Here is a 27224-nt window from a genome sequence, read left to right on the forward strand (position 1 = left end):
AAAACTTGAAATATCCTGAGTTTACTTTTATTTTTAGTTCATGCTTTGGGAGCGATGTAAACCATTAAGTTTTTAACTTTTGTAGAGAGGGTTGGGGGTGCATTGTTCATTGTTCCCTATTTCCCTGCCTGGATCATGTTAGGGCTGGGTCTGTTTAATATTGGCAGGAAGTAGTCGAGGACTCCTAAATCATGTAGTATGCAATATTTTTTGTCCTTTAAGATTTCTTTTTATTCATTTGAAAGGCACAGTTAGAGAGGGAGAAACAAGAGATTTTTCTATCTTCTGGTTTACTCCCCAAATGGCTGCAACAGCTAGGGCTGGATCAGATTGGAGCCAGGAGTCAGGAACTTCTTTCTGGCCTCCAATGTGGTTACAGGGGCCTAGCACTTGGGCCATCTTCTGCTGCTTTTCCAGACAAATTAGCAGGGAGCTGGATTGGAAGTGGAGCAGCCGAAACTTGAACTGACGCTGTGTGTGATGCTATTGTCTTAGGCAGTGGCATTCCCCAGTACCCCAGGTGATGGCCCCATATTTTTTTTAAAGGTTTATTCATGTATTTATTTGAAAGGTGGATTGATGGAGAGAGAGAGAGAGAGAGAGAGAGAGAGACAGAGATCCTCCAATCACAGATTCACTACCCAAATGGCCCCCACATAGAGCTGGGCCAGGCCAAAGCCAGGAGCCAGGAACTCTATCCTGGTCTCTATATGGGTTGTAGGGGCTCAAGTACTTGAGCTATCTTTGGTTGCCTTCGCAGGAAACTGAATGGCAAGTGGAGCAACTGAGATTGGAATCAGTACTTTGAGATTCCAGCATTACAAGCAGCTTCCTTAGCCACACTGTGCCTCAGTGGCAGCCCCAGTCTGTTTCATTTTGCTTTAAAGATTTATTTATTTTGTAATAGCAAGAGAGACAGGAAGATCTTCCACCCATTGTTTCTCTCCCCAAATGGCCACAAAAACTGAGCTGGGCCAGGCTGAAACCAGGAGACAGCAGCTCCGTCATGGTCTCCCAAGTGGGTAGCAGGGGTCCAAGCACCTGGGCCATCTTGGATGTCTTCTTAGCAGATAACAGGGAGCTGGGTTGGGAGTGGAGCAGCCAAGACATTGGATTCCAGCATCACAGCAAGCAGCCTGCTGCGCCGCAACACTTTTGCTGTTGGCACTGCCCCTGCCCCCCATGGATCATGTTTTAATAGTGCCATCATGGGGCTGGCATAGTGTGTAAAGTTACCACCCGTGACACCGTCAAGTCCTCGGCTGTTCCACTACCCAATCCATCTCTCTGTTAAATGGCCTGTAAAAGGCAGTGGGGCTGGCGCTGTGGCTCACTAGGCTAATCCTCCACCTGAGGCGCCAGCACCCCAGGTTCTAGTCCTGGTTGGGGCACCGAATTCTGTCCCGGTTGCTCCTCTTCCAGTCCAGCTCTCTGCTGTGGCCCGGGAAGGCAGTGGAGGATGGCCCAAGTCCTTGGGCCCTGCACCCGCATGGGAGACCAGGAGGAAGCACCTGGCTCCTGGCTTCGGATCAGCGCGGTGCGCCGGCCGCAGTGCACCAGCCGCGGCAGCCATTGGAGGGTGAACCAACGGTAAAGGAAGACCTTTCTCTCTCTCTCACTGTCCACTCTGCCTGTCAAAAAAAAAAAAAAATTAAAAAAGGCAGTGGACAATGGCCCAAGTCCTTGGGCCCTGCACCCGCATGGGAGACCAGGAGAAGCACCTGGCTCCTGGCTTCGGATCAGCGCGGTGCGCCGGCCGCAGTGCACCAGCCGCGGCAGCCATTGGAGGGTGAACCAACGGTAAAGGAAGACCTTTCTCTCTCTCTCACTGTCCACTCTGCCTGTCAAAAAAAAAAAAAAATTAAAAAAGGCAGTGGACAATGGCCCAAGTCCTTGGGCCTCTGTCACTGATGTAGGAAATGCAGAATAAGCTCCAGGCTTTTGGCCTTGGCCTGGCCCAGCCCAGCCATTGTGGCTATTGTGGCCGCTGGGGAGTGAACTAGCAGATAGAAGATCTCTGTGTGTGTCTCTGTTGGCCTGTCTGTCTGTCTGTCTGTGAATTTGAAATAAATCTTAAAAAACATAAAGTAAAAAGTCCCAGGGCCAGTGTTGTTGGGCCCCTGTACATACATGGGAGACCCAGAAGAAGCTCCAGGCTCCTGGCTTCGGATTGGCTCAGCTCTGACTGTTTTGGCCATTTGGGGAGTGAACCAACAGATGGAAGATCGGTCTCTCTCTCTCTCTCTGTAATACCACCTTTCAAGTAAATAAATCTTTTTTAAAAAAAATGTGTCATCTTATATTAGCTTGGGCTTCTTAATCAGATACTCTTTTTCGATTAGCGAAAGTATGTTTGAACCGTAAAAGGTTAGCAAATGTTGACCCAATCATTGCGTCTGTTAGATTCAGACAGCCTTTGTTGGCCTTTCATGAAGAACGTGTTTTTAGGTGCAGTTTGTTTTCGGACAGATACTCAACATGTTAGCAAATCTTGACACTATGCAGACTTTTGGCAAGTGTCCTCCATATTCCTTTTTTGTACTAAACTAATTTAAGATAGTATCAGTGAAAAACACTTTTTGTTACCTCTTGATCGCAATTTAGACATCAACATTTTCAGTCCCAGGAAATAAAATAGCTTTAGCATAATTAAACTGTTAAACATTATCATGGTCATCAACAAATAGTATTAGGTGCTTGTTTGCAGGATTCAATACACTCAGAGAATGTGAAGAGCTTTAAAGGGAAAAAAGGCCTTGCCTTCAGGTAGCTTTTGGACAACATGAGAACTGTACAGGGGCACAGGGTAAGGAACGTGAAGTAGCAGGCAGTATGGGAACTGTGTTGGTTTCTCAAGGTAAGTTGAAGTAATAAACCCTGACGAGAGGAAGGCTTTACTGAGAGGTAGGTGGACAACGCAGGGAGATAGGATGTCAGGATGCACCTGACAGAGGAACCAGCCCCAGGAGAGTGGAGGGTGTAATGAAGTAGCCACTAGGAACCCTGCTCAGGGCAGTTTGAACATCAAACTTAGACTTACACGTTGGAACCCAGAACAGTTGCCAAGCCTGGGTCCGTCACCATATCTTTTCCAAGTATACATTTTTGATGGCTGCCAAGCTCCTGGCTCTTTGTGGGTCACCAACACCAGGTACTGAGCCTGTCTTCCTGGAACTTAAAGTCTAGGGCAGGAGACAGATGGTAATGTTGTACCTGAGCGAGTGCAAACAAAGGAGCTCCACACATTGATAAAATTTGATGGTCCTTTATTGCCGGCGGTGGAGAGTGGGCGCATGCCCTAAAGAACTCTCGACCCTGAAGCCCAAAGCAACAGGGTTTATAAAGGCAAAAACCGCAAAATCGGGAGGGGAATACATGGTTGCTAGGATCGGGGGGAATACATGGTTACTGGGGTCAAGCTGACCTAAACCTATGCAAAACTAGTATCAATTATAATCTTGACAATACCAGTTACAATCTTAACAATTCCAATTATAATCTTGACATTAATCCAGGTATTGGTTTTAATCATATGTAGGACATAGACAAATTACATTTTTATCATTAACCCAGGTGTAGCCTACTCACTTCCAAGCTTGAGCGATCATGCTGGGGGTTTCTATGCTCTGCCAGGTGTGATGTAGTGGACTGCTATTGTTCTACTGTTTTAGATCATAGTTTCAGACCAGAGTCTCACGGTGTGGGGGGGCGCCTTCCCAGAATGGAGTCTCAGGTTCTCCAAAATGGAGTCCCTACTGTCAAGGTGCTACTTCAGTAATAAGTCATAAATTAATATATTCCTTTAAAATTAAAAAATAATTATTTGAAAGGCAGAGTTACCGAGAGGGAAGAAACAGAGATATCTTCCATTTGCTGGTTCACTCCCCAAATGGCTGTAGCACTTGGAGTTGGGCCATACCAAAACCAGGAGCCTGGAACTTCATCCATATCACACACGTGGGTGGTAGGGACCCATGTCAAGTACTTTAGCAGGGTGATGGATCTGAATTGGAGCAGCCAGAACTCAAACTGGTGCTCATATGGGATGCTGGCATTGCAGGCAGTGGCTTAATCTGCTCTACCACAATGCTGACTCCAGTTTTTTTTCTTTCAAATTAAAGATTTATTTATTTAAGAGGTAGAGTTATAGACAGAGATAGGGAACGACAGAGAGGTCTTCTCTCCACTGGTTCACTGCCCAAATGGCTGTAACTGAGCCCATCCAAAGCCAGGACCCAGGAGCTTCCTTTGGGTGCAGGGACCCAAGCACTTGGGCCAACTTTCTATAGGACTCTCTACTATAGGACTGCTTTCCCAGTCCTATAGTAGAGCCAGGACACGAACCAGCACCCATATTGGATGCTGGTGCTGCAGGCAGAAACATAACCTACTGTAACAAAGCACTAGTGCCCCAATATTTATTTGAAAGGCAGAGTTTCAGAGAGTCATAGGGAAAGAGAGAAAGAGTTCTTCCGTCCGCTGGTTTACTCCCCAGATGGCCACAATGCCTAGAGCTGCACCAATCTGAAGCCAGGAGCCAGGAGCTTCTTCCAGGTCTCTGACATGGGTGCAGGGCCCTTGGGCCATCTTCTGCTTTCCCAGGCCATAGCAGAGAGCGGGATCAGAAATGGAACAGCTGGGACATGAACTGGTGCCCATATGGGATGCCAGCACTGCAGGTGGTGGCTTTACCCACTACACCACAGTGCCGGCCCCTCCAATATTTATTCTTAAAGGTAGATTTATTTATACCCTGGATTGTGATCTGATTTTTTAAAAAAGTTTGGTGGCTGTATAATTATTTTTCCAGAATTGTGTATTTCTGTAATCCTCAGTGTGTCAGATTGCTAGATGATAGTTTACATTTTTTCTCTACTAATTAACTTGGAATTTCATAGCTTCATAAAATCTTATGTGATGGTAAAGAGCAATGATCAGCATAGTCTTGCCCTAGGAAGAGAGAACAGGTGGTACCTGCAGGTCATGGAGGGGTGAAGGGGACCAGTAGATCTGAGTGTTTGGGTGTTCCTAAGTGGGTCTATACAGCAGTTGTATTTTGTGTGTGAAGCTCTCTGTTATTAGTGAATACAGTGCAAACTGAGGAAAAATACAGAGCATGCCACTTTTGTTTAGAGTAGAATACTAATTAGTAAAATGTTTTGTTATAGTAATATTTCAGTGTAATAGGAAATAAACAGGTGTGTCTGTATATACAAAGTGAGAAGTAAGGGGAGTGTCCTAAGTCTGCTCTCTTAACTCCATGTCCAGGAATGTTCATGGTTGAACTAGCCAAGTTTATTCTGGTTTCCAAAGAGTTTTGCCTGAAAACATCAACTTTGATTTTTCTGGCTTGCATGTGACTGTATTATACTTGGTATAACTGATAATACAGCTGCTTTGATAAGAAGAGGTAATCGTTCAGTTAGTTTATCTAACAAAGTTCATTTTCAATTTTCAATATTTTTTTTAAAGATTTTATTTATTTATTTGAGAGGTAGGTAGAGTTACAGACAGTGAGAGGGAGAGACAGAGAGAAAGGTCTTCCTTCTGTTGGTTCACTCCCCAAACGGCCGCAACGGTCAGAGCTGCGCTGATCCGAAGCCAGGAGCCAGGTGCTTCTTCCTGGTCTCCCATGAGGGTGCAGGGGCCCAGGCACCTGGGCCGTCCTCCACTGTTCTCCCAGGCCACAGCAGAGAGCTGGATTGGAGGAAGGGCAGCCGGGACTAGAACTGACGCCCACATGGGATGCTAACACCGCAGGCGGAGGATTAACCTACTGCGCCACAGCGCTGGCCCCAGTCATCTTCGGTTTATTTTTCCAAGCATAGAATTTTGGTTTATGTTGTCAAATACCTTATGTGTAAATGTGAGCATATATGTGCTTGTTACCAGTCTACTTCTAACAAGAATCTAAACCAAATACATTTCACAAGGCCAGCATCACCTTTGACATGTAAGCCAAAGACACTGTAAGAAAAGAAAACTGCAGTCAGTATGTTTGATGGGCATTGATATAAAAACCCTCAGTTGAAAATTAACAATCCAAATGTAGCATCACATCAAAAAGATTACACATCATATCTAATTGACACATATCACTGGCATGCAAGCCAGGCTTGATAGATGCAAATCAGTCTCTCTAGTATACCACATTAACAGATTGAAAAAGAACACAAGATCCTCTCAATTGATGCTAAAAAAAGAAAAAAGAAAAAAAAAAGCATATTTAGCATCCTTTCTTGATTTAAAAAAAAACAACTTTAACAACACAGGTGTAGAAATTACCTTAACTTAATTAAGGTTTAAAAAAAAATGAAAGACCCACAGCTACCGTCTTTTTTTTGGGGGGGGGGGGGGACAGGCAGAGTTAGACAGTGAGAGAGAGAGAGAGAGAGAGAGAGAAAGGTCTTCCTTTTTTTTTCCATTGGTTCACCCCTCAAATGGCCGCTACGGCAGGTGCTCTGCCCTGATCTGAAGCCAGGAGCCAGGTGCTTCCTCCTGGTCTCCTATGTGGGTGCAGGGCCCACTGCCCTCCCGGGCCACAGCAGAGAGCTGGCCTGGAAGAGGAGCAACCAGGACAGAATCTAGCGCCCCAACTGGGACTAGAACCCAGGGTGCTGGCGCCGCAGGCGGAGGATTAGCCAAATGAGCTGTGGCGCTGGCCAGCTAACATCATAATTAAAAGGAGAAGAAAAATAAAGATTTTACCATTTAAAATTTTTTTAAAAATTTTTAAGATTTATTTATTTCAAAGTCAGAGTTATGCAGAGAGAGAGAGGTTTTCCATCCGCTGGCTCACTCCCCAACTGGCCATAATGGCCAAAGCTGTGCTGATCCAAAATGAGGAGCCAGGAGCCTCTTCCAGGTCTCCCACGTAGGTGCACCGGCCCAAGGACCTGGGCCATCTTCTACTGCTTTCCTAGGCCATAGTAGAGAGCTGGATCAGAAGTGGAACAGCTGGGATTCAAACCGGAGCCCATATGGGATGCCGGCACTGCAGGTGGCGGCTTTACCCACTGCGCCATAGTGCTGGCCCCAAGATTTTCCTTTAAGATCTGACAATAAGCAGGCCTTCCCACTTTTGCCACTTTTACCCAAAATAGTACTAGGGTTAGAATTTTGAACAGTCACACATAACAAAATCAAAGGCATCCAAACTGGAAAGACAGAGGTAAAAATTATCTCTTTGCAGATGATATCTAATTTATAGAAAACCCAAATATTTGATAAGAAAACTGTTAGAACTAATAAGTGAATTCAGTAAAGTTTTAGAATGCAAAATCTGAAGACAAAAGGCAGCAGCATTTCTCTATAGGAATAACAATTTAGATGTAAAAGAAATTAAGAAAACATTATGATTATAATATCCCTGCCCCCTGCCAAAAAAGGAAAACCAACAAAAACGACTTGGGAATCCATGAAAACAAGGAGATGAAAGATTTGTACACGGAAAGATATAAAAACATCGATGGAAGAAATTGAAGAAGACACAAGTAAATGGAAGGAGACACGATGTTCATGACTTGGAAGAATTAAAATGTCCCTACCACTCAAAGTATTATATTGATTTGATGTGGGCTCTAACAAATTCCAGTGGTATTATTCTTCACAGAAACGGGAAAAGCAGTCTTACAATTTTTTATGGAACCACACACACATTCAAAAAGTTGCCAGATACTGAGAAAGAAAAACAGTAATAATCAAAACATTATGGTATTGGCATAAAAAACAGGCACATAGACCATTGAAACTGAACAGAGAGCCCAGCACTGAATCCAAGCGTGGATGGGAATTTTGAACAAGCGTACAAAAGAACACTTTTGAGAAAGGATAGTCTCTTCCAGAAATGGTACTGGACAAACTGGACTTCCACATGCAAAAGCATAAAATTGGATCCTTATCTTACATCTTTCACAAAACTCCACTGAAGAGGTACAACAGGCCTAAACATAACAGCTGAGGCCGTCAAACTCCTAAGAGCAAGTATGGGGAACGGCTCTTGGACATTGTCCCTAGTAGTGTGTTTGTGACCACACCCAAAGCTATACTACAGAAGCAAAAGTATTTAAAAGGGACTGTGCTGGCCGGCGCCGCAGCTCAATAGGCTAATCCTCTGTCTGCGGTGCCGGCACCTTGGGTTCTAGTGCCATTCGGGCACTAGAAAAATTTTACACGATCTCATGTGAAATCTTAAGCTCGATGATAAGGGAACATGCAGAGAGTAAAACAGTAGTTACCAAGGCCAGCACTGTGGTGTAGCTGGCAAAGCCTCTGCTTGTCATGCTGGCATCCCATGTGGGCACCAGTGCAAGTCCTGGCTGTTCCTCTTCTGATCCAGCTCCCTGCTAACGTGCCTGCCAAAAGCAGCAAAGATGACCTAGGTGCTTGGGCCCCTGCCACCCACGTGGGAGACCTGGAAGAAGCCCCTTTTGGCTTTGGCCTGGCCCAGCCCCTGCTGTTGGACATCTGGGGAGGGAAGCAGTGAGTGGATGATCTCTGTGTTTCTCCCTCTATCTCTGTGACAACTCTTAGACCAAAAACAAAAACTGGTATTTACTGCGGGCAGGGGTGCAAAGGTAGAAATTGGGGAGATATAATTAAAGGATACAAAGTGGCAGACATGTGGGATGAACTAGTCTAGAAAAATGTATATCAGCAATTCTTGTCAATAACGTGTTTTGAGATTTCAAACATAGGTGCTGTTGTGACTTAGTAACTGGAGTGAAACAGGTTAATCTTCACTGTAGTAAATATTTACTACCTACACGTGTCCTATGACATGTTATAAATATTAAAATTTGTTTTTATTCATGTTTATATACTCATTTTTATTTATTTGAAAAGCAACACGACAGAGAAGGAGTTGGGAAGAGCTTCCATCCAGTGATTGACTCTCCAGATTCCTGTAACTGCCTGGACCAGGGCTAAACCAGGTCCCAGAACTCCATCCGGATTCCCTGTGTGGGCCTCAGGGACTCAGTGCCTGAGCCATTATCTGTTCCCTCCCAGGCGCCTTATTCGCAGGATGCTGGGTCAGAAGCAGAGGTGGAGGCAGGATTTCATTGTAGGTACTGATGTGGGGTGCAGGCATCCCAGCAGTGGTTTGATTCCAGTGCCACAATGCCTACCCCTAACATTTTTAGAAAAAGAGTCTAGGGAATAGGTGTTTAGCCTATTGGTCAAGTGCCCCTGTCTCATAAGGAGTACTTGGGTTTCTTAGGTGGCTCTGGCTCTTGACTCCAACATCCTGGCTAATGCAGACTCTAAGAGGCAGCAGTGATGGTTCAAGTAACTTGTGTCCTGCCACTCATGAGAGACCTGGATTGAGTTCCTGGTTCTTGGCTTTGGTCTGGCTTTGTCTAGCCCTTTGCAGGTCTTTGGGGGAGTGAAACAGCCATCAGTGGTGGATAGGGCAATGCTTGTGCTCTCTGTCTATCTCTCCTTACTGTCTCCATATCGCCTCCGTACCTCCTCAAGGTAAAAGAAGCTAAAGTGACTTATTAGTGGTAAAATGAGTGTTAGAAGTAGAATACGAAGAACTAAGTTAAATATTGCAGGTGGAAACAGAGGGGCTGGTGTGGTATAAGCTGCTGCTTGTGATGCCAGCATCACATATCAGTGTGCTGATTTGATTCTCAGCTGCTGTACTTCCAGTCCACTTTCCTACTAATGTGCCTGGGAAGGCAGCAGACGATGACCCAGGTGGGAGACTTTGTGCAGCTCTGGGCTTCCTCCTGTCCTGGAACTGTCTGTTGTGGCCATTTGGGGAGTGGATGAAGGAGTGCCCTTACTTACTCACTCACTCTGCTCCACCTTACTTGTTGCTCTGCCTTTCAAATAAGTAAATAAATCTCTTCCTTCCCTCCTCCCTCCTTCCATCTGTCTGTCTGTCTCTCTCTCTTTCAAGATTTGTTTATTGGGACCAGTGCTGTGGCATAGCATGTAAAGCTGCTGCCTGCAGTGCCAGCATCTCATATGGGCTTCTGTTTGAGTCCCAGCTGCTCTACTTCTGATCCAGCTCTCCGCTATGGAAAGCAAAAGATAGCCCAAGTCCTTGGGCCCCTGCACCCACGTGGGAGACCCAGAAGAAGTTCCAGGCTCCTGACTTTGGATCGGCTCAGCTCCAGCCATTGTGGCCATCTGGGGAGTGAACTAGTGGATGGAAGACATCTCTCTCTCTCTGCCTCTCTATAACTCTGCCTTTCAAATAAATAAATCTTTATAAAATGTGCATTATAAAAAGAATTGTTTATTTATCTGAAACTCAAAGTTAACAGAAAAAGAGAAAAATCTTTCATCTGCTGGTTCACTCCTCAAATGGCTGCAGTAGCTGGATCTGCGCCAGAGTAAATCCAGTAGCCTGGACCTCCATCCAGGTCTCCTACATAGGTATAGGGGCCCAAGTACCAGGGAACCAGATCAAACATGGAGCAGCTAATGCTGGCCTTGTGGCTTAGTGGGTAATTGCTCCGTCTGTGATGCCGGCATCCCTTATGGGCACTGGTTGGAATCCTGGCTGCTCCGCCTCCTATTCAGTTTGCTGCCGATGTTCCTAGGAAAGCACAGCATCAGTGGTGGAAAATGGCCTGACGGCTCCTGCTGTTCATGTGGGAGACCCAAAAGAAGCTCCTGGCTGCTGGCTTTGGTCCAGCCATTGAGCCATCTGGGAGTGAACCAGCTGATAGAACTCTCTGTCTTTCTCGCTCTTCCCCCGGAACTCTGCCTTTCTAATTAACATCTTTCTTTTTTCTACCCCCCCCCCCCCCCCAGCAGCTTTACCCTCCATACCTCAGTATCTGCCTCAGTTAATAAATATTTTTAACAAGTGGAGCAGCCAGGACTCTAAACCAGCACTCATATGGGATGTTGGCATTGTAGGTAGCAGCTTAAACTGCTGAACCACAGTGCTAGCCCATTGGGAAGAACTTTCTGATTTGGTTGATGACCTGTTTATTCAGCCAGTTGTAAATTTACTGGTTAGATCGAACTTCTTCTTCTTCTTCTTCTTTTGTTTTTTTTTTTTTTTTGACAGGCAGAGTGGATAGTGAGAGACAGACAGAAAGGTCTTCCTTTTTTGCCGTTGGTTCACCCTCTAATGGCCGCTGCGGCCGGCGCATCTCGCTGATCCAAAGCCAGGAGCCAGGTGCTTCTCCTGGTCTCCCATGCGGGTGCAGGGCCCAAGGACTTGGGCCATCCTCCACTGCCTTCCCGGGCCATAGCAGAGAGCTGGCCTGGAAGAGGGGCAACTGGGATAGAATCCAGCGCCCCAACCGGGACTAGAACTCGGTGTGCCGGTGCCGCAAGGTGGAGGATTAGCCTGTTAAGCCACGGCGCCGGCCTAGATCCAACTTCTAATTATTTGATTTTTAATTTTTTAATGAAATGCTCTGCAGGTCCTGATCATTAAGGAAACGTGTCTGTCCACACTTTCTCTAGTTGGACAGAAGTGAGCCCAACTGGCTGAGAAGCAGCCTTTCATTGTTCATTTAAACAATAAAAGGATTGTTTGCTATGACATAAGGAAGTGGGTGAGCTAAAATACAGTCCTTTTGTTCATATTTCTCTACGTGTAGTTTCCTTTACAAGGATAAATAAGAAATAAGAGATGATTTTCCTGTTATCTTCTTGTGGCTGGTATGTTTGTATATAGTGTGTTTTCAAGAGCAGTGGGATCCGTGTGGCTCATCTAGGGTGTACCCTGAGGCACACTGACTTGTCCTAGAAGGATATAGGCAAGTCAGTTCTGAGATGGCCTTGGGTGTCAAGCGCTTGCTTTTGGGGTGGTTTGGTTTCTGTTTTGTACTCTAGTGAAGAAGTTGGAGTTGAAGATTTCATGTGTTCATTCAGCAGTCAGTTGGTGTGTTCCTACTCTGTGCCAGCTGCCAGGATAGCCCATGGTAATGTAGCAGTGTATATGTGATACAGAGCTTCCCAGAGGACCTCGGGGGAACAAGAACATTTACGTGGAGCAGAATGTGCTAGCCCGGGGGTGTGAGTACAGCGCCTTGGGCGGGTCACAGTGGGGAAAAGGAAGGGCACCCGTGCCTCTGGGCAGCATGTTTAAGTAGAAGTGTGTGGTGACCAAGACGTGAAGGCGTGCTTAGGCATCCCAGGTGCTGGTCTAGCCATGAACGTTCACCGTGTGTTTGCATACCAATGATAAGTTCAGAAGCCCTGTTTTGTGGTAGGGAGAAGAAGTAGGATGGGGCGAGACTATCAAGGACATGAGACAAGCTTGCCAAGGAATCAAGATGATTTTCTGCACTTACGAAGTCAAAATTGAGTCGTTAGGGAACTGGCGTGGTGAGATTGGTGGGGGTTTGTTTTGTTGGGTTTACTGTTAAGCAGGTGAACACTATCAGCATAGTGGGAGAACTGTGGGACTAGGAAGAGTCCAGTCAGTTATGAAAATGATGACTTTGTAAAGAAAGGAATTGTAGGGATCTCAGCCATAGCGGGGGCAGTGGGGATTGAGGAATGGAAGACTCTCACAGCAGTCTCAAGCAGATGTAGCCCTGGTTTCCAAGTCACTGGATTCAAGAGAGCAAAGGAGGAGTCGAGGAGTGCTCCCCCATTTCCCATGCCTCCTATTCCTGGGAGGCCTGGTGGGTGTCGTCCATGAAGAGAGAACTGCAGAGGCGGGAGCGCTGTGGCAGGGGGAGATGAGGCCTTGCTGTTACAGTTGGTGCTTTTTAAGACATCCAGATTGGGTACTCTCGCTCTACGTCTGGAGATGGGAGAGTTAGGCATGTAAGTGCCTTCACTCAGATTGAGGGTGGAATATAATGTGAACAAAGGGGACTGAAAATGGAAGTGCACGTGGTATGAGGGAGGGGATGGAAATCATCATGCAGGTGGTAGGAAAACTAGTAGAGGTGGTGATCTGTGAAGCAGGAGGGCAGGCTAGGTTTCAGGGCTGGGTCTGGTCAGGTAGAAACTAGGAGCCAGGAACTTTATCTTGGTTTCCCATGTGGGTGGCAGGGGCCCAAGAACGTGGGCCATCTTCCATGGCCTTCCAGGTGCATTGGCAGGGAGCTGGACTTGCAAGCAGGGCAGCCAGAAGCAGTGCTCTGCTATGGGGTCTGGCCTTGCAAGTGGCAGTTCCCAACACCAGCCCCTAAGCCGCCCCATATTGAATGGCCTCATTTGAGTTCTGGCTATTCAGTGTACGATCTGCCTTCTCGCTGATGCACCTGGAGGCAGCAATGACCGCCTAAATGACAGCCATGTGGAGGACCCATATGGAGCTCCCAGCCCCTGACTTTGGCTTGTCTTATCCCTGGCTGTTGTGGACATTTGGAAGTGAACCAGAAGACGGAAAATATCAATCGTCCTCGCTCTTATTCTGTTTCAGGAAAATAAATCTTTTTAAAAACTCGCACATTCCTTGTTTGTAAATAAATAAATACAATGTGTGTCTAGATCAGGGAGTTGGCAGTTTTTATATTTATAACATTGTGTCATTTTTACTTTTTAGGATGGAACAAAATTCATCTGTATTGGGGCTCTATATTCAGAGCTTCTGGCTGTTAGTAGTAAAGGAGAACTTTATCAATGGAAGTGGAGTGAATCGGAGCCTTACAGAAATGCCCAGGTATTTTACTGTCAGTCTTGCATTGAGTAGCTTCTACATATCTGCATACAGAACAGTAATCATTTTTTTATGCTTTCAAAGAATCCTTCATTACATCATCCCCGAGCGACCTTTTTGGGGTTAACCAATGAAAAGATAGTCCTCCTGTCTGCAAATAGCATAAGAGCAACTGTAGCTACAGAGAGTAACAAGGTATGAAACACTTTGCATTGGTAACATTTCATGCTTAAATTCTTGATTTTTGTTCTACTCTTGCCCCTTTTCCATATTTTCATTTTTTTTCTTTCCGCCTAACTAGATCCATAAATACAAAGTGTCTCAAGCCTTAGTAGACTTAATTCAGTGTATATTTTTTTTTGTTGGCTAGTTTATACTATAATCCAGTGCTACAAGTAGCTTTTCCTTTTAAGAGATGCAAAACCATTTAGTAAGGTACTAATAAGAAAGGCAAGGATGCTAAGAAGTTGCGGAATGCAGAGGGAGAGACTATGAGTGGTATATCTCAGTTTTCAGTGAGGCTTCGGAATCCACAGTTCGGGTGGTGGTGGGTCTTACCGCAAGGAAGGTTTCTCAGCAGGGAATGCTTGTGTGTGTGTAGAGAGGTGCTTTGAGTAGCAGAGTATGAACTGGAGAAGGTCGTCCCTAAGTGCTTTACAGAGAGGGAAATTTCGTTTTGGAGCAAGATAACTTTAAAGAAACCTGGAAGACAAATTTATGAAACTCATTTCAAAATTGTTGGAGGAAATACTCACTTTAGCTAATGCCTTAAAGATGGCCCTAGACATTATTTCAGTGATTGCTATTCTGATTTATTTTTATGAAGAAAATATTCTAGGTGTATTAAGAACATACTAGTCTAAGATACTTCCCTTAGAGCCCTTTGCTCAGAAGATTTTAAATTTCTAGTCTGTTGAGTGTATATGCCTTGCCCTAGTTTTGACTTTTAGAAAGGTCCTTTTAGAAAGTCCTTTTAGAAAGGTCAGTTACCTTTGAATAACCTAATAATTTATTTTTCAGGTTGCTACATGGGTGGATGAAACTTTAAGTTCTGTGGCTTCTAAATTGGAGCATACTGCTCAGACGTACTCTGAGCTTCAGGGAGAGCGGATAGTTTCTTTACATGGCTGTGCTCTGTACACCTGTGCCCAGCTGGAGAACAGCTTGTACTGGTGGTGAGTGCGTAGGCATGGGGGTTTCTTCTCTGGGAATGTTCTGTGCACAGACGTGCTGTCCGTGGTAGACGTGAGATACTGCTTAACGGAGAGGCAAATTGCATTTTGGAGCAAAGTAAATTTAAAAAATCTTAATTGTAAATTTATAGAAGTAATACATACTTAGTGACTGTAATTATTATATTTTATAAAACTATGAAGTGGAATAAAAAATTACCTAGAGTCTTAAAACTCAAAGATACTGATTGTTAGTATTTGGGAGTGATATTCTTAGTTTTTATTCTTCTACATAATCATACATTTTGCTTTTACATAATTTGAATAGGTTGTAGGTTGTTTTCTCATTGTATGAAAATTGTTTGCCTTATTTAATTATAGCTTTACTATTAGAAGGTGTCTTAATTTAAGTCTGTATTTGCAGAGTAATATATGGGAGGTCTATTAAAATATGACTTGGAAGAAAGATGTCAATTGATACCTTTTTTATAAATTCTAATTCTAAAGGTTTATTAAAACGGTATCCAGTTATTTGTTAAACCTATGCCAAAGTTTCAATTGAGGGTAATTGTACATCTTAATACTCTGTGGCAGACACATTAGAGAACGAATACTACACAGGCTTAAATGACAATATGTGTAATTTCATATGTTTTTAAAGGTACTCATTTAAATATGCTGCTTATTTGATGACTTTATGTTTTTTCTTTTCAGGGGTGTAGTCCCTTTTAGTCAAAGGAAAAAAATGTTAGAGAAAGCGAGAGCAAAAAATAAAAAGCCTAAATCCAGTGCTGGTATTTCCTCAATGCCGAACATTACTGTTGGTACCCAGGTCAGTAATTAGAATTAAGCCTATTATCTCAAGGGACATTATTTCACTCAAATAATTTTCTTGGCATAAGCATTGTGATGCAATGGGTCAAGTCACCATTTGTGATGCCTGCATCCCATGTCAGAGTGCTTGGGATGGAGTCCTGCTCTAGTTCCCCAGCAGGTTCCTTCTCTCGCACTTCAAGGCAGCATTTGATAGCCCAAGTCCTTGGGTTTGGGTTCTTGCCACCTGCCTGGGAGTCGTGGCTTCTGACTTTGATTTGGCCCAGCCCCAGCTATTGTGGGCATTTGGGGAGTAAACCAGTGGATGGAAGAGATCTCCCTCTCTTCTCTGTTTTTTCCTCTTTCTGTGTCACTCTGCCTTTCACATGAAATCAATAAGTAAAACTGAAAAATCACTTTCTCCATCTGTAATTTCATGGATGAGCATCATTTGATGGACCACGTTCCTGTAGCGTAAATGTATGTGTGCTTTTTTGTCCCCCAAGATTATATTTATTTGAAGGAATTACAGAGGAGTCTTCCATCTACTGGCTCAATCCCCTAGTGGCAGCAGTGGCAAGGGCTGAGCCAGGCTGAACCCAGGAGCTTCATTTGGGTTCCCTGCATGGGTAGCAGGGGCACAAGCCCTCGGGCCACCTTCTACTGCCTTTCACAGGCCATTAGCACGGAGCTGGATTGGAAGTGGAGCAGCCCCTCATTCTTTTTATAGATTGTGACCCATTGTTTAGGTTTCCTGTGGGGTGCATCTCCTCTGTTTGTCTGGTTTTCAGAATCATTTGAAGGGGCTGGAGCTGTGGGATAGTGGATTAAACTGCTGTCTGCAGTCCCGGCTGTTCCACTTCTGATCCTGCTCCCTGCCAATGTGCTTGGGAGAGCAGTGGAGGATGGCCCAAGTGCCTGGACTCCTACAACCCTGTGGCAGACCCAGTACAAGCTCCTGGCTGCTAGCTTCCGCCTAGGCTTTAGCCCTGGCCATTGTAGCCATTTCAGGAGTGAACTAGTGGATGGAAGATCTGTCTGTCTTTCCGTCTCTCTGTATCAATCTGACTTTCAAATAAATACATTTTTAAAAGAATAAAAATGAATCATTTGGTACTTTACAAATGCAGTCTAGAGCTACCCTTGCCTGAAAGATTGTTTTCTTTTGTTTGGTCCGTGGACTAGACCTCAGTGTATTTAACAGGTACTCCAGGGGAGTTGAATCATCTGAGGTTTGGGGGAAGGATTGTCAATATGAAGCAGGAGATGGGGATCTTCCAGTTGCTGGTTATTTGTTTTGTTTTTCTGGTTTCTTTGGTTCTGAGATAGTTTTAATCTCATAAAGATGCGTTATGGAAGATTTTTTTTTTTCAACTTAAGTTTTTGGAATATTATTTTTAGCTTTATAGTTAAAGGCTTAATGGTCCTACTAAATAAAGTTCAAATAAAGAGTTAAAATACCATAATCCAGCAGGAAGATAGGCAGGGATGGAAGGTGATTCTGTAGTACTCTGAGTGCTTAAAGTGTCTAGAGACTCCTGCCAGCTCCCTGACACCTAGTCTTCTCAGTTACTGGTCGGTGTGAGGCTGTGTGGCCTTTGTAGGGACTTTGGTCACAGTAATGTATGGACAACAGATTACAGCAGACTGTTTACTTCTTTTAAATCAGATGTTAGATTTGCAAAAATGTAAATATGCCACTTTTCTCATTTTTTTGAAAATTATTTTTCTGAAAACTTGCTTGTATTAATATGGGTTTCTGTTTCTTAAGTGTGTAAGAATTTCTCACCTTTACTAGTACATTTAATCAGTTTTAACTTACAAATTATTCAAATTAGTTGTGGCCCACATAGTCACAAGAATTTTGAGAAACTTAAATAGTACTCAATGATGAGAAAGAGTCCTGAGAACTGTCATTATTGTTTATTATTTATCTTCATGATTAAAGTTGATGCTGTATTCATTATAGCAACTGTATTCGTTATAGCAACTGCTATAAGGAATGTTTAAGAATTTCAAAATCATTAAAAGTTAGACAACTGCTAGTTTTCATTGCATAATGTGCTAATTTCCTCATTTAGTGCTTCGAGTTCAGGATTTTTCTCATCACTTTTAAGGCGGTATTATTTGTTTCCTGCATCTGAACTTGTTAGTTACTATCTGAGCTGTAGTTTCCAAACCCAGCTTAGGTGTACATATTCCTCTTTGTGGCACTGGTTGTTGGTTGGTGGGTTTGGTCCCCTTCACGGTTGTCTTGTTTTTGCTTTTATTGGTCTTCTGATTAGCAAGTTCTCAGTCACTTTGTGCTCTTCTGCATTTTTGTGCTGGTTTGGTTATTTATGTGACCTGTGTTGCCCAGGACCTGCACTGTGCCTCTGTTTGCACGCTCCTGTCTCTTTCCTCTTCTCACTTTTTTTCTCTTCCCTCTGCTGCTCTACTTCTCTCCTCTGGGAGCTTCTCTTTTCCTATTTAGTTCAAATCCTAATTTCTGTTGTCAAAGTTTCTTGCCAGCTGGACTCGTATTATAGTAGGATGGCATAGCAGCTACCTTATTAGCAGGTGGGATTGCATTACTGTATGAAGAGACGTTAGAAAACAAAGACATGCTGAAGAAAAGTTTGCAATAAAAGATCTTGGTATTGGTGCTGGCGCTGTGGCATATGGGTAAAGCCTCTGCCTGCAGTGCCAGCATCCCATATGGTGCTGCTTCGAGTCCTGGCTACTCCACTTCCAATCCAACTCCCTGTTAATGGCCTGGGAAAAGCAGCAGAAAGTGGCCCAAGTGCTTTGGCCCCTGCCACCCACATGGGAGACCCAGATGAAGCTCCTGGCTTTTGTCTGGTTCTACCCTGGCCATTTCAGCCACTTGGGGAATGAACCAGAGGATGGACTATCTCTGTCTGTCCCCTGTAACTCTGATTTTCAAATAAATAAATCTTAAAAAAAAAATTTGGTGTTAAATTGGTGAAAGCATATTAAAATTCTTGGGTGGAGAACTAAGATTTTGTTTTAAAGCTGTAGAAAACTGGAGGTTTCAGGAAAATGTTCCTGTGTTAATATCAGAAAGAACTGTTGGTCAATTACATCTACATTCACAGATTGGGGTGATATATGTGTGTGTGTGTATACACACACATACATATACATTTAAAGATTTTATTTGAGCAGTAGAGTTACAGACAAAGAGGGAGAGACAGAAAGGTGTTCCATCCACTTGTTCATTTCACAAATGGTGGCAGTGGCTGGAGCTGAGTCCATCCAAAGCCAGGAGCCAGGAGCTTCCTCCAGGTCTCCCGGGCGGGTGCAGCGGCCCAAGCACTAGGGCCATCTTCCACTGCTTTTCCAGGCCATTAGCAGAGGATTGGAAGTGAAGCAGCGGGGACTTGAACCGGCGCCCATATGGGATGCCAGTGCCACAGGTGGAGGCATAGCCTACAACACCACAATGCCGACCTCTCTCTCTCTCTCTCTCTCTCTCTCTCTCTCTCTCTCTCTCTCCCTCTCTCTCCCTCTCTTTTTTTAAGATTTATTTTACTTATTTGAAAGGGAGAGATAGAGATGTCTTCCATCCACAGCATCACTGGCAGTGGCTTTACCCGCTATGCTGCAATGCCAACACCCACACTCCCCCACCTGCCCTGTGCACACTTTTATGATGTTTATTTATTTATTTGAAAGGCAGAGGCAGAAATACCTTCCCTCTGCTGGTTCACCCCCCAAATGACTGCAGCAGCTGGAGCTGATTGGAATCCCAGATCCTGCAGCTTCTTCGGTCTCCCACATGGTGCAGGGCCCAAGGACTTGAGCCATCTTCCACTGCTTTCCCAGGAACTTTATTAGGAGCTGGATTGGAAATGGAGCAGCCGGGACTCTAGCTTAAATGTATTGCTATCTACTTGTGTTGCTAGTATTTATAAGCCACAATAAAAACTATAGCCTTCATATATGCCACTGGTCAAGTGTAATGTAATTTGTTAATGAACAGAATGCCAGTAATATTGGGCTATTGGAGAGATCAAGAGATCCCCAGAAATCATGTTCCTACTTCCGACGGCACAGTGGTTGGTATGTTTGACAATACCATTTGACAGGCAATTGGTTTTCAGAGGGTGGTCTGAAGTTACTCCGTGGCAGAATTCCTAACAGTAATGTCTATATATTTTCTTTGTTCATTTAAAAGAAAAATTATATGATCCACAAAGCTTTTGTTTAGTAAAAAACAAATCTCTGGGGGAAATTAACATTGATAGAAATGGGGCCAACGCCGCGGCTCAATAGGCTAATCCTCTGCCTTGTGGCGCTGGGGCACCGGATTCTATCCTGGTTGCTCCTCTTCCAGGCCAGCTCTCTGCTATGGCCCGGGAGTGCAGAGGAGGATGGCCCAAGTCCTTGGGCCCTGCACCCCATGGGAGACCAGGAGAAGCACCTGGCTTCTGGCTTCGGATCAGCGCGGTGCGCTTGCTGCAGCGCGGCGGCCGTTGGAGGGTGAACCAACGGTAAAGGAAGACCTTTCTCTCTGTCTCTCTCACTGTCCACTCTGCCTGTCAAAAAAAAAAGAAGAAGAAGAAGAAGTTGTAGAATCCTTATAAAATAGCATCATGAATTTTAAAAGAGTAATTTTAGATTACAGGAAATTAAGTGTAATTGAAGCTAATGATAAATTTTGAGCAGGTAGCTGAAATTATTGCTACTCATGAACTTCAGGACTGTACTTTCTTGACAGACCTTTAAGCCAGTGTTTTCAGCCTTACTGATTATAAGACTGTCTGGGAAAGACAGGAAGCAATACTTGCATGCATTGCATTATCATGCAGTTGAAAGAATCTAGTTTGGTTTAAAGGGACTTCAACTTGGTGGTGATTTTCTTTGTTTGCTAGGTGTGCTTAAGAAATAATCCTCTTTATCATGCTGGAGCAGTTGCATTTTCGATTAGCGCTGGAATTCCTAAAGTTGGTGTTTTAATGGAGTCAGTTTGGAATATGAATGATAGCTGTAGATTTCAACTTAGATCTCCTGAGAGCTTGAAAAGCATGGAAAAAGCTAGCAAAACTACGGAAACGAAGTAAGTACTTTACCCTAACTAATCGTGTGTTTATATCTGTATCTTATTTGATCTGTATGGGATTAGTAAAGGAAGACTTAGTGGTGTACAGTGACAGAATTTGGGAATTGCTAAGTTTTGCCATTTTCAGCTTGCTTAATATTTGTGTGAGGGTGCTTTGAAAGGTCTATGGGAAAATGATATTAAAAGATGCTGTGGGATCCACCACGTTTGTATAGCAGCACTGTTCTCAGTAGGCAAGATGCAGACTTGGCCAACGTGTGAATCATCAGAGGAATGGATAAAGAAAATGTGTTTTATACACACATACACACACACACACACACACTGGAATATTATTCAGTTATTAAAAAAGAATGAACTCCTGTCATTTGCAGCAAAATTCTTAGAACTGGAAGATGTCATGTTGAGTGTCATAAGCGAGACACAGAAAGACAAATATGTGGAGAACACTCCCTTACATAGAGAAGCAAAAATTGGCTGAATGAACAGAGTTCAACATTCTGAACACAGAATGTTGTTAACCTAGAGGCTGGGTGGGATGGGAAGGATAAAGAGTTTGGCTTTAAAAAACAAAAAAATGGAGGGGTTGGGATTGTGGTTCAGTGTTAAGCCACTTCCCGGATCTGGCTTCCTGTTAATGCACCTGGGATGGCAGCAGAGAATAACCCAGGTGCTTGGGCCCTTGCCATCCATGTGGGCCACCTGATGGAGTGCCTGGCTGCTGGCTTTGGCCTGGCCCAGCCCTGGTTATTGTGGCAATTTGGGGAGTGAACTGTAGGTGATAGATCTCCGTCTCTGTTTCTCTGTCTTTCTACCTGCCTTTCTAATAAATAAATATTTTAAAAAGAAAAATCACTGAAGCTGGGTATAGTTCATTAATTGTGACAAATATACTAATAGGGAAAGTGAAAAGGGAAAATGGAGTGGGGGTTTATGGGAACTCCAGAGTACCACCTCACAATTTTTGTTTTGTAAATTTAAAATCAGTAATTAAAAATGTTTTTAATAGAAAAGATAACGTGAAGCAAGGCATTGGGGCGGTGGTTAAGATGCCACTTGGGTTGTCCGCAACTTAAGTCGTAGTGCCTGGGTTCAAGCCCCTGCTCTGCTTCCTGTTCCAGCTTCCTGCTAATTCCTATCCTGGGAGGCAGCAGGTGATGGCTCAAGGATTTGACACTGACGTGACAGACCTGGGTGGAGTTCTGAGCTCCTCGCTTCAGTGTGACCCAGCCCTAGCTATTGTGGGCATGAGAAGCAAACCAGCTGATGAGATCTCTCTCTTTCTCTGCCTTTCAAAAAAAAATTAATAAATAAAAATGCCAGATTATTTGTTTCAGAATGAAATGAATGGCAAATTTGTAATTTAGTTTTCTAGCTAAAAACAAATTGCTGCCTTGTGATAAATTTTTTTTTTACCATTTGTTGAATTTTGTATAGTTGCTATAGGTAATTTCATATTTAAGATTTATTTTTATTTATTTATTTTTTATTTTTTGACAGGCAGAGTGGACAGTGAGAGAGAGAGAGACAGAGAGAAAGGTCTTCCTTTTTGCCGTTGGTTCACCCTCCAATGGCCACTGTGGCTGGCGCACTGTGGCTGGCGCACCGCACTGATCCTGAAGCCAGGAGCCAGGTGCTTATCCTGGTCTCCCATGGGGTGCAGGGCCCAAGCACTTGGGCCATCCTCCACTGCACTCCCTGGCCACAGCAGAGAGCTGGCCTGGAAGAGGGGCAACCGGGACAGAATCGGTGCTCCGACCGGGACTTGAGCCCGGTGTGCCGGCGCCGCAAGGCGGAGGATTAACCTGTTGAGCCGCGGCGCCGGCCAAGATTTATTTTTTTATTTGAAAGGCAGAGAGAGAAGAGAGAGATTGTTCTTCCATCTGCTGATCACTCCCCAAATGACCGCAATGGCCAGGACAGGGCCACAATGAAGCCAGGAGCTTCTTCCAGGTCTCCCATGTGGGTGCAAGGGCCCTAGTACCTAGGCCATCTTCCTCTGCTTTTGTGATTATAAGGAGAATCTTGTTTCTTCTCTCAGGCCTGAAAGTAAGCAGGAGCCAGTGAAAACGGAAATGGGTCCTCCCCCGTCTCCAGCATCCACGTGCAGTGATGCCTCCTCCATTGCCAGCAGCGCCTCAATGCCATACAGTAAGTTTTATGTGAAGTTCGCGGTGCCCAGAATCAGAGCCCGAGAGCTGTGTTCAGTTTGTTTCTTGCTTGAGTCAGCTCTTAGCGTTTGAAAAATTCCTTTGTATATAAGTTTCTACTAGATTTTTTGTACAGCTTTATTTAAGTTAAAAAGTAGTTTATGCAGTGTTGACTATAATATCTAAACTTCATGGCAGTGGTAGAAGGAAATGACCTGCCTCTAGGTAGAGTACTTGCCCCCCTCTGTTGAGACTCTTACGTACATTGGTTACAGCATGGCCGCAACTTGTGCTCAGATTTGTAGAGTTTGTAAACCTAGACTCAACTATTGTACCATGGAGCTAAAATTTTTATTTTATAGTGTAGTTAGTTTATTTATTTATTTTTAAAAGCGAGAGAGGGAAGGAGAGAAGGAGATGGGGTGGGGGTGGGGATCTTCCACCCTCTTGTTCACTCCCCAGATGCCACAACAGCTGAGGCTGGACCAGTCTGAAGCCAGAAGGCTAGAACTCTGTCTGGGTTTTCCATATGGGGGCAGGGGCCCAAGCACTTGGACATCCTCTGCTGCTTTCCCTAGGCCATTAGCAGGGTGCTGGATCAGAAGAGGAGCAGCCTAGACTCTATCTTGTGCCCATATGGGTTGCCAGGATCGCCGACAGAGGCTTTACCCACTATTCCATAATCCACCCACTAGGGTCGTTACTTTACAGCTGAGGAAATTTAAACTTTAACAGCTACATTATAGTTGTTTGTTTGTTTGTTTGTTTTAAGATCTATTTATTTGAAAGGCAGAGTTACAGAGAGGCAGAGGCACAGAGAGAGAGAGGTTTTCCATCTGTTGGTTCACTCCCCAAATGGGTACAGTGGCCGGCCAGAGCTGGGCTGATCTGAAGCCAGGAGCCAGGAGCTTCTTCTGGGTCTTCCACATGGGTGCAGGTTTGGGCCATCTTCCACTGCTTTCCCAGGCCGTAGCAGAGAACTAGCTCTGAAGTGGAGCAGCCAGGACTCGAACAGGCGCCCATATGGGATGCCGGCACTGTAGGAGGTGGTTTCAGCTGCTATGCCACAGTGCCAGCCCCACATGATAGTTTTTGAGAACACAGAACAGCCCATCAAGTCCTCTTTTTTAAGCCTTGGTTTGGTCACCCTAGTTTTGAGTCCAAAATACATGTGTATTTCTTTTTTGTAGTGATGTTAGTATAGGAAGGCATTAACAGTTGCAGTTTCTTTCCTGTGAATTTATTTGAAGTAGAAGTTGGTCATAAAACTCCAGAAAGCAGTCATTCATGACATTTTTATCTAGAAGCCTCAGTTATGTATCCCTTTAAAAATGAGCAAATTTCCTATATGTAGATGAAATCTATAAAGTCTCTTTCACGTTTTCTTTTTGGTACTTACCATTTTGTTGTTGTCTAAGAACGCCGCCGGTCGACCCCTGCCCCGAAAGAGGAGGAAAAGGTGAACGAAGAGCAGTGGTCTCTTCGTGAGGTCGTCTTTGTGGAAGATGTTAAGAATGTTCCCGTTGGCAAGGTTTGTTCCAAATATCTTAGACCTGATTCCTAGCAGGAGCTGCTATACTGGTTATGCCAGCATTCGTGGTCGGTGAGTGGGTGTGAGCCCTGCCTTCCTGGGCTGTTTTGTATGTATCGGCTTCAGCGGCTTCTTTGGTTCCATCCCTGAGTCAGATGCAACTCTGCTCTGTCTCTCTTCTGTGCCTGAGAGATGAAGAGACGATGTTCCTCCCTGAGCTTGCGTGGCTTTTATTATAACAAGAACTCAGATGTGTTACTGTGGAGTCATTGCACGTTTACTGCAAAGTTGCATGGAGATACATAATCTTTTGATGATTTATCCTTAATGCTGAAGGAACTTAGTAGTTGGTTACACAGCATTGCATTTCCCCCTCTCCTCCTGAAGAGGGTTTGTCCTGGAGTCCAAGTAGGTGGAGGCCATCGCTGTAGTGTCCTTCGTTTCACTTTCTCTCCATGCAGTACCGAGTAAACCACAGCTGTAGGATATCTGCGAAGTAAAGGTCTTTCCTGATGCTCCTTAGTTTCCCAAATTTGATGGTCTTCTGTACGTAATTAAAGCAAAGGGCAGGAGCGCCATCCCGAATGGTTTATAAAGGCCTTTGTCGTAGAGCATGCCATTTGATTAACTGCAGTGTCCAATTTATGGTGAAGTGTTTTCTTCTGAGAAGCTTGCACTGGCTCAAGATTAGAAGTATTGATGTTTTGACAAAGAGTGCGGGACTCAGATCCCTGCGTGTCGATTCCTGTTTATATGTGCCTGTTTACATGTATTAAACTGGAAGAACATCACAAACCTTCTCAGCCACGCTCACTTAATTTCAGATTCTCAGTAGCCACCGAGGGCTGCTGCTTACTGTAGTGGATGGTGCTGATAACTGTCACACGGTGTCACACAGTATGGCTAGTAACGAGGGAAGGTGGGAGGTCTTCTTGGTCATGTTTGAATTTTTCAGTTGATTGCTAAACGTTCATGGACTGTATTGGCTGCATGAGTCCGCTTTTCTCTGAATATAGACATCGACAGCAAATCTTTAATGAGTCTGTCCAGGTTAATTTGACAACCTGGTTATCATTGAAGAAACATTATCTTAAGGAGTTAAATACCTTTTAAGTTAAGCTAGTTCATTGCAGAGATGTTGTATGTTGATTTCATATAAGCTGTTGTTAACTACTCAGTGTATGTGCCTGTACTTCTAGGTGTTAAAAGTGGACGGTGCCTATGTTGCTGTGAAGTTTCCAGGGACATCCAGTAACACAAACTGTCAGAGCAGCTCCGGTCCCGACGCCGACCCTTCGTCTCTCCTGCAGGATTGCAGGTTACTGAGAATTGATGAACTGCAGGTAGGTGCGCAGAGCCACTGAGCAGGTGAACGTGGGGCTGACTCCTTGAGTGTGTTCACTAAGAGTCAGTTTCTTTTTTGTCATACAGGTTGTCAAAACTGGAGGAACACCAAAAGTTCCAGACTGTTTCCAAAGGACTCCTAAAAAGCTTTGTATACCTGAAAAAACAGAAATATTAGCAGTGAATGTAGATTCCAAAGGTGAAGATTTAAGTTTTACCAATGTCCATGCTCTGTACCACACTCACTACCCAGGCCGTAAATGGGAGTAGGACCAAGTGTTTTGGGCAGTGGCAGTTTTTGTCCCTCCTGTGTAAGATTATGGAAGGAAATGTGTGTGTCTGAATTGATTTACCAGTGTGGCCAGGGCTGTGATCGTTTGCTCAGTACTCGTCCAAGTGACTAACTGTGTAACAGCTCCTATCACTTCTGTCCTACGCAAGGTGTGCATGCTGTTCTGAAGACTGGAAATTGGGTACGGTACTGTATCTTTGATCTGGCTACAGGAAAAGCTGAACAGGAAAATAATTTCCCTACAAGCAGCATCGCCTTCCTTGGTCAGAATGAGAGGAATGTCGCCATTTTCACTGCTGGACAGGTAAAGGCTCATATTTGCTTGAGAGAAATGCTAGGGAAACACTGTCATTGTTGTGAAGGTTAGAGCTTGTATTTGGTTTGCTTGTTATCAAACTATTAAAGAATGTGGGATATTTAATAGGTCCTTATGGTAAGTTTCTTATTTGATCAGTATTATGATTATTATTGGTATCTACTTAGAAAAGTAATATACTATTGTGAAAATCAGAGTTTTTATATATAGCCAAACTTTATTATTTCCCTCTATTATGTATAGGAATCTCCTATTATTCTTCGAGATGGAAATGGTACCATCTATCCAATGGCTAAAGATTGCATGGGAGGAATAAGAGATCCTGATTGGCTTGATCTTCCGCCTATTAGTAGTCTTGGGATGGGTGTGCATTCTTTAATAAATCTGCCTGCCAATTCAACAATCAAAAAGAAAGCTGCTATCATCATCATGGCCGTGGAGGTAATTTGACTTCTGAAAGTACATGGCATTCTGATTTAGAAGACACTGCTGAAGCATATGGAAACAGTCTCGAGGAGATCCTTCATTGCCCCTTCTTGCCTTACGAGAGTTAATATTAGTAGTGTGTTAGGATAACAAAAACAAACCAGTGAGTATAATGTAATTTTGTATGTGGAAGACGGAGACTTGTGGGTGTACAAAGGGGAGGGCTGTAAATCACTGCTTCCTTGAGCCTTTGCTTACATGGACAGAGCTTTGAATGATAGATGCAGATGAAGACGGGAGGTGTTGTCCAAGGCATCAGGAGGAGTCTGTGACTCTCTAAGGAGTTGGGAGATTGTGTACATTTTTTTGATAGATTCAAGAAGTAGGGATTTTATGTGTCAGTGAGGAGCAGTGGATGAGGCTGGAGAGAGGCACTGTGAAGGGTACCTATATGCTAATCCTAAAGAGCCCGACTTTACCCTGAAACCTCAAAGGGGTATAATTGTAAGTAGATAAATGGGAAG

The 27224-nt window shown here is 44.1% G+C and overlaps 1 protein-coding gene across 1 annotated transcript in view; it reads left to right on the forward strand.

Annotated features, from left to right (window-relative positions):
* UBR5 (ubiquitin protein ligase E3 component n-recognin 5) overlaps positions 1–27224 on the forward strand; it is a 147121-nt gene that overhangs the window by 60761 nt on the left and 59136 nt on the right. The window contains exons 10-20 of the mRNA XM_062188161.1: positions 13478–13594; positions 13676–13786; positions 14612–14766; positions 15478–15595; positions 20454–20638; positions 22683–22792; positions 24210–24322; positions 25522–25665; positions 25754–25865; positions 26108–26262; positions 26518–26715. Of these exons, the coding sequence (XP_062044145.1) occupies positions 13478–13594; positions 13676–13786; positions 14612–14766; positions 15478–15595; positions 20454–20638; positions 22683–22792; positions 24210–24322; positions 25522–25665; positions 25754–25865; positions 26108–26262; positions 26518–26715 (1518 nt within the window). The remainder of the gene's footprint in view (positions 1–13477; positions 13595–13675; positions 13787–14611; positions 14767–15477; positions 15596–20453; positions 20639–22682; positions 22793–24209; positions 24323–25521; positions 25666–25753; positions 25866–26107; positions 26263–26517; positions 26716–27224) is intronic.

The sequence above is a fragment of the Lepus europaeus genome, chromosome 4 (assembly GCF_033115175.1).
Source record: "Lepus europaeus isolate LE1 chromosome 4, mLepTim1.pri, whole genome shotgun sequence".
In the NCBI taxonomy this organism is placed as follows: Eukaryota; Metazoa; Chordata; class Mammalia; order Lagomorpha; family Leporidae; genus Lepus; species Lepus europaeus.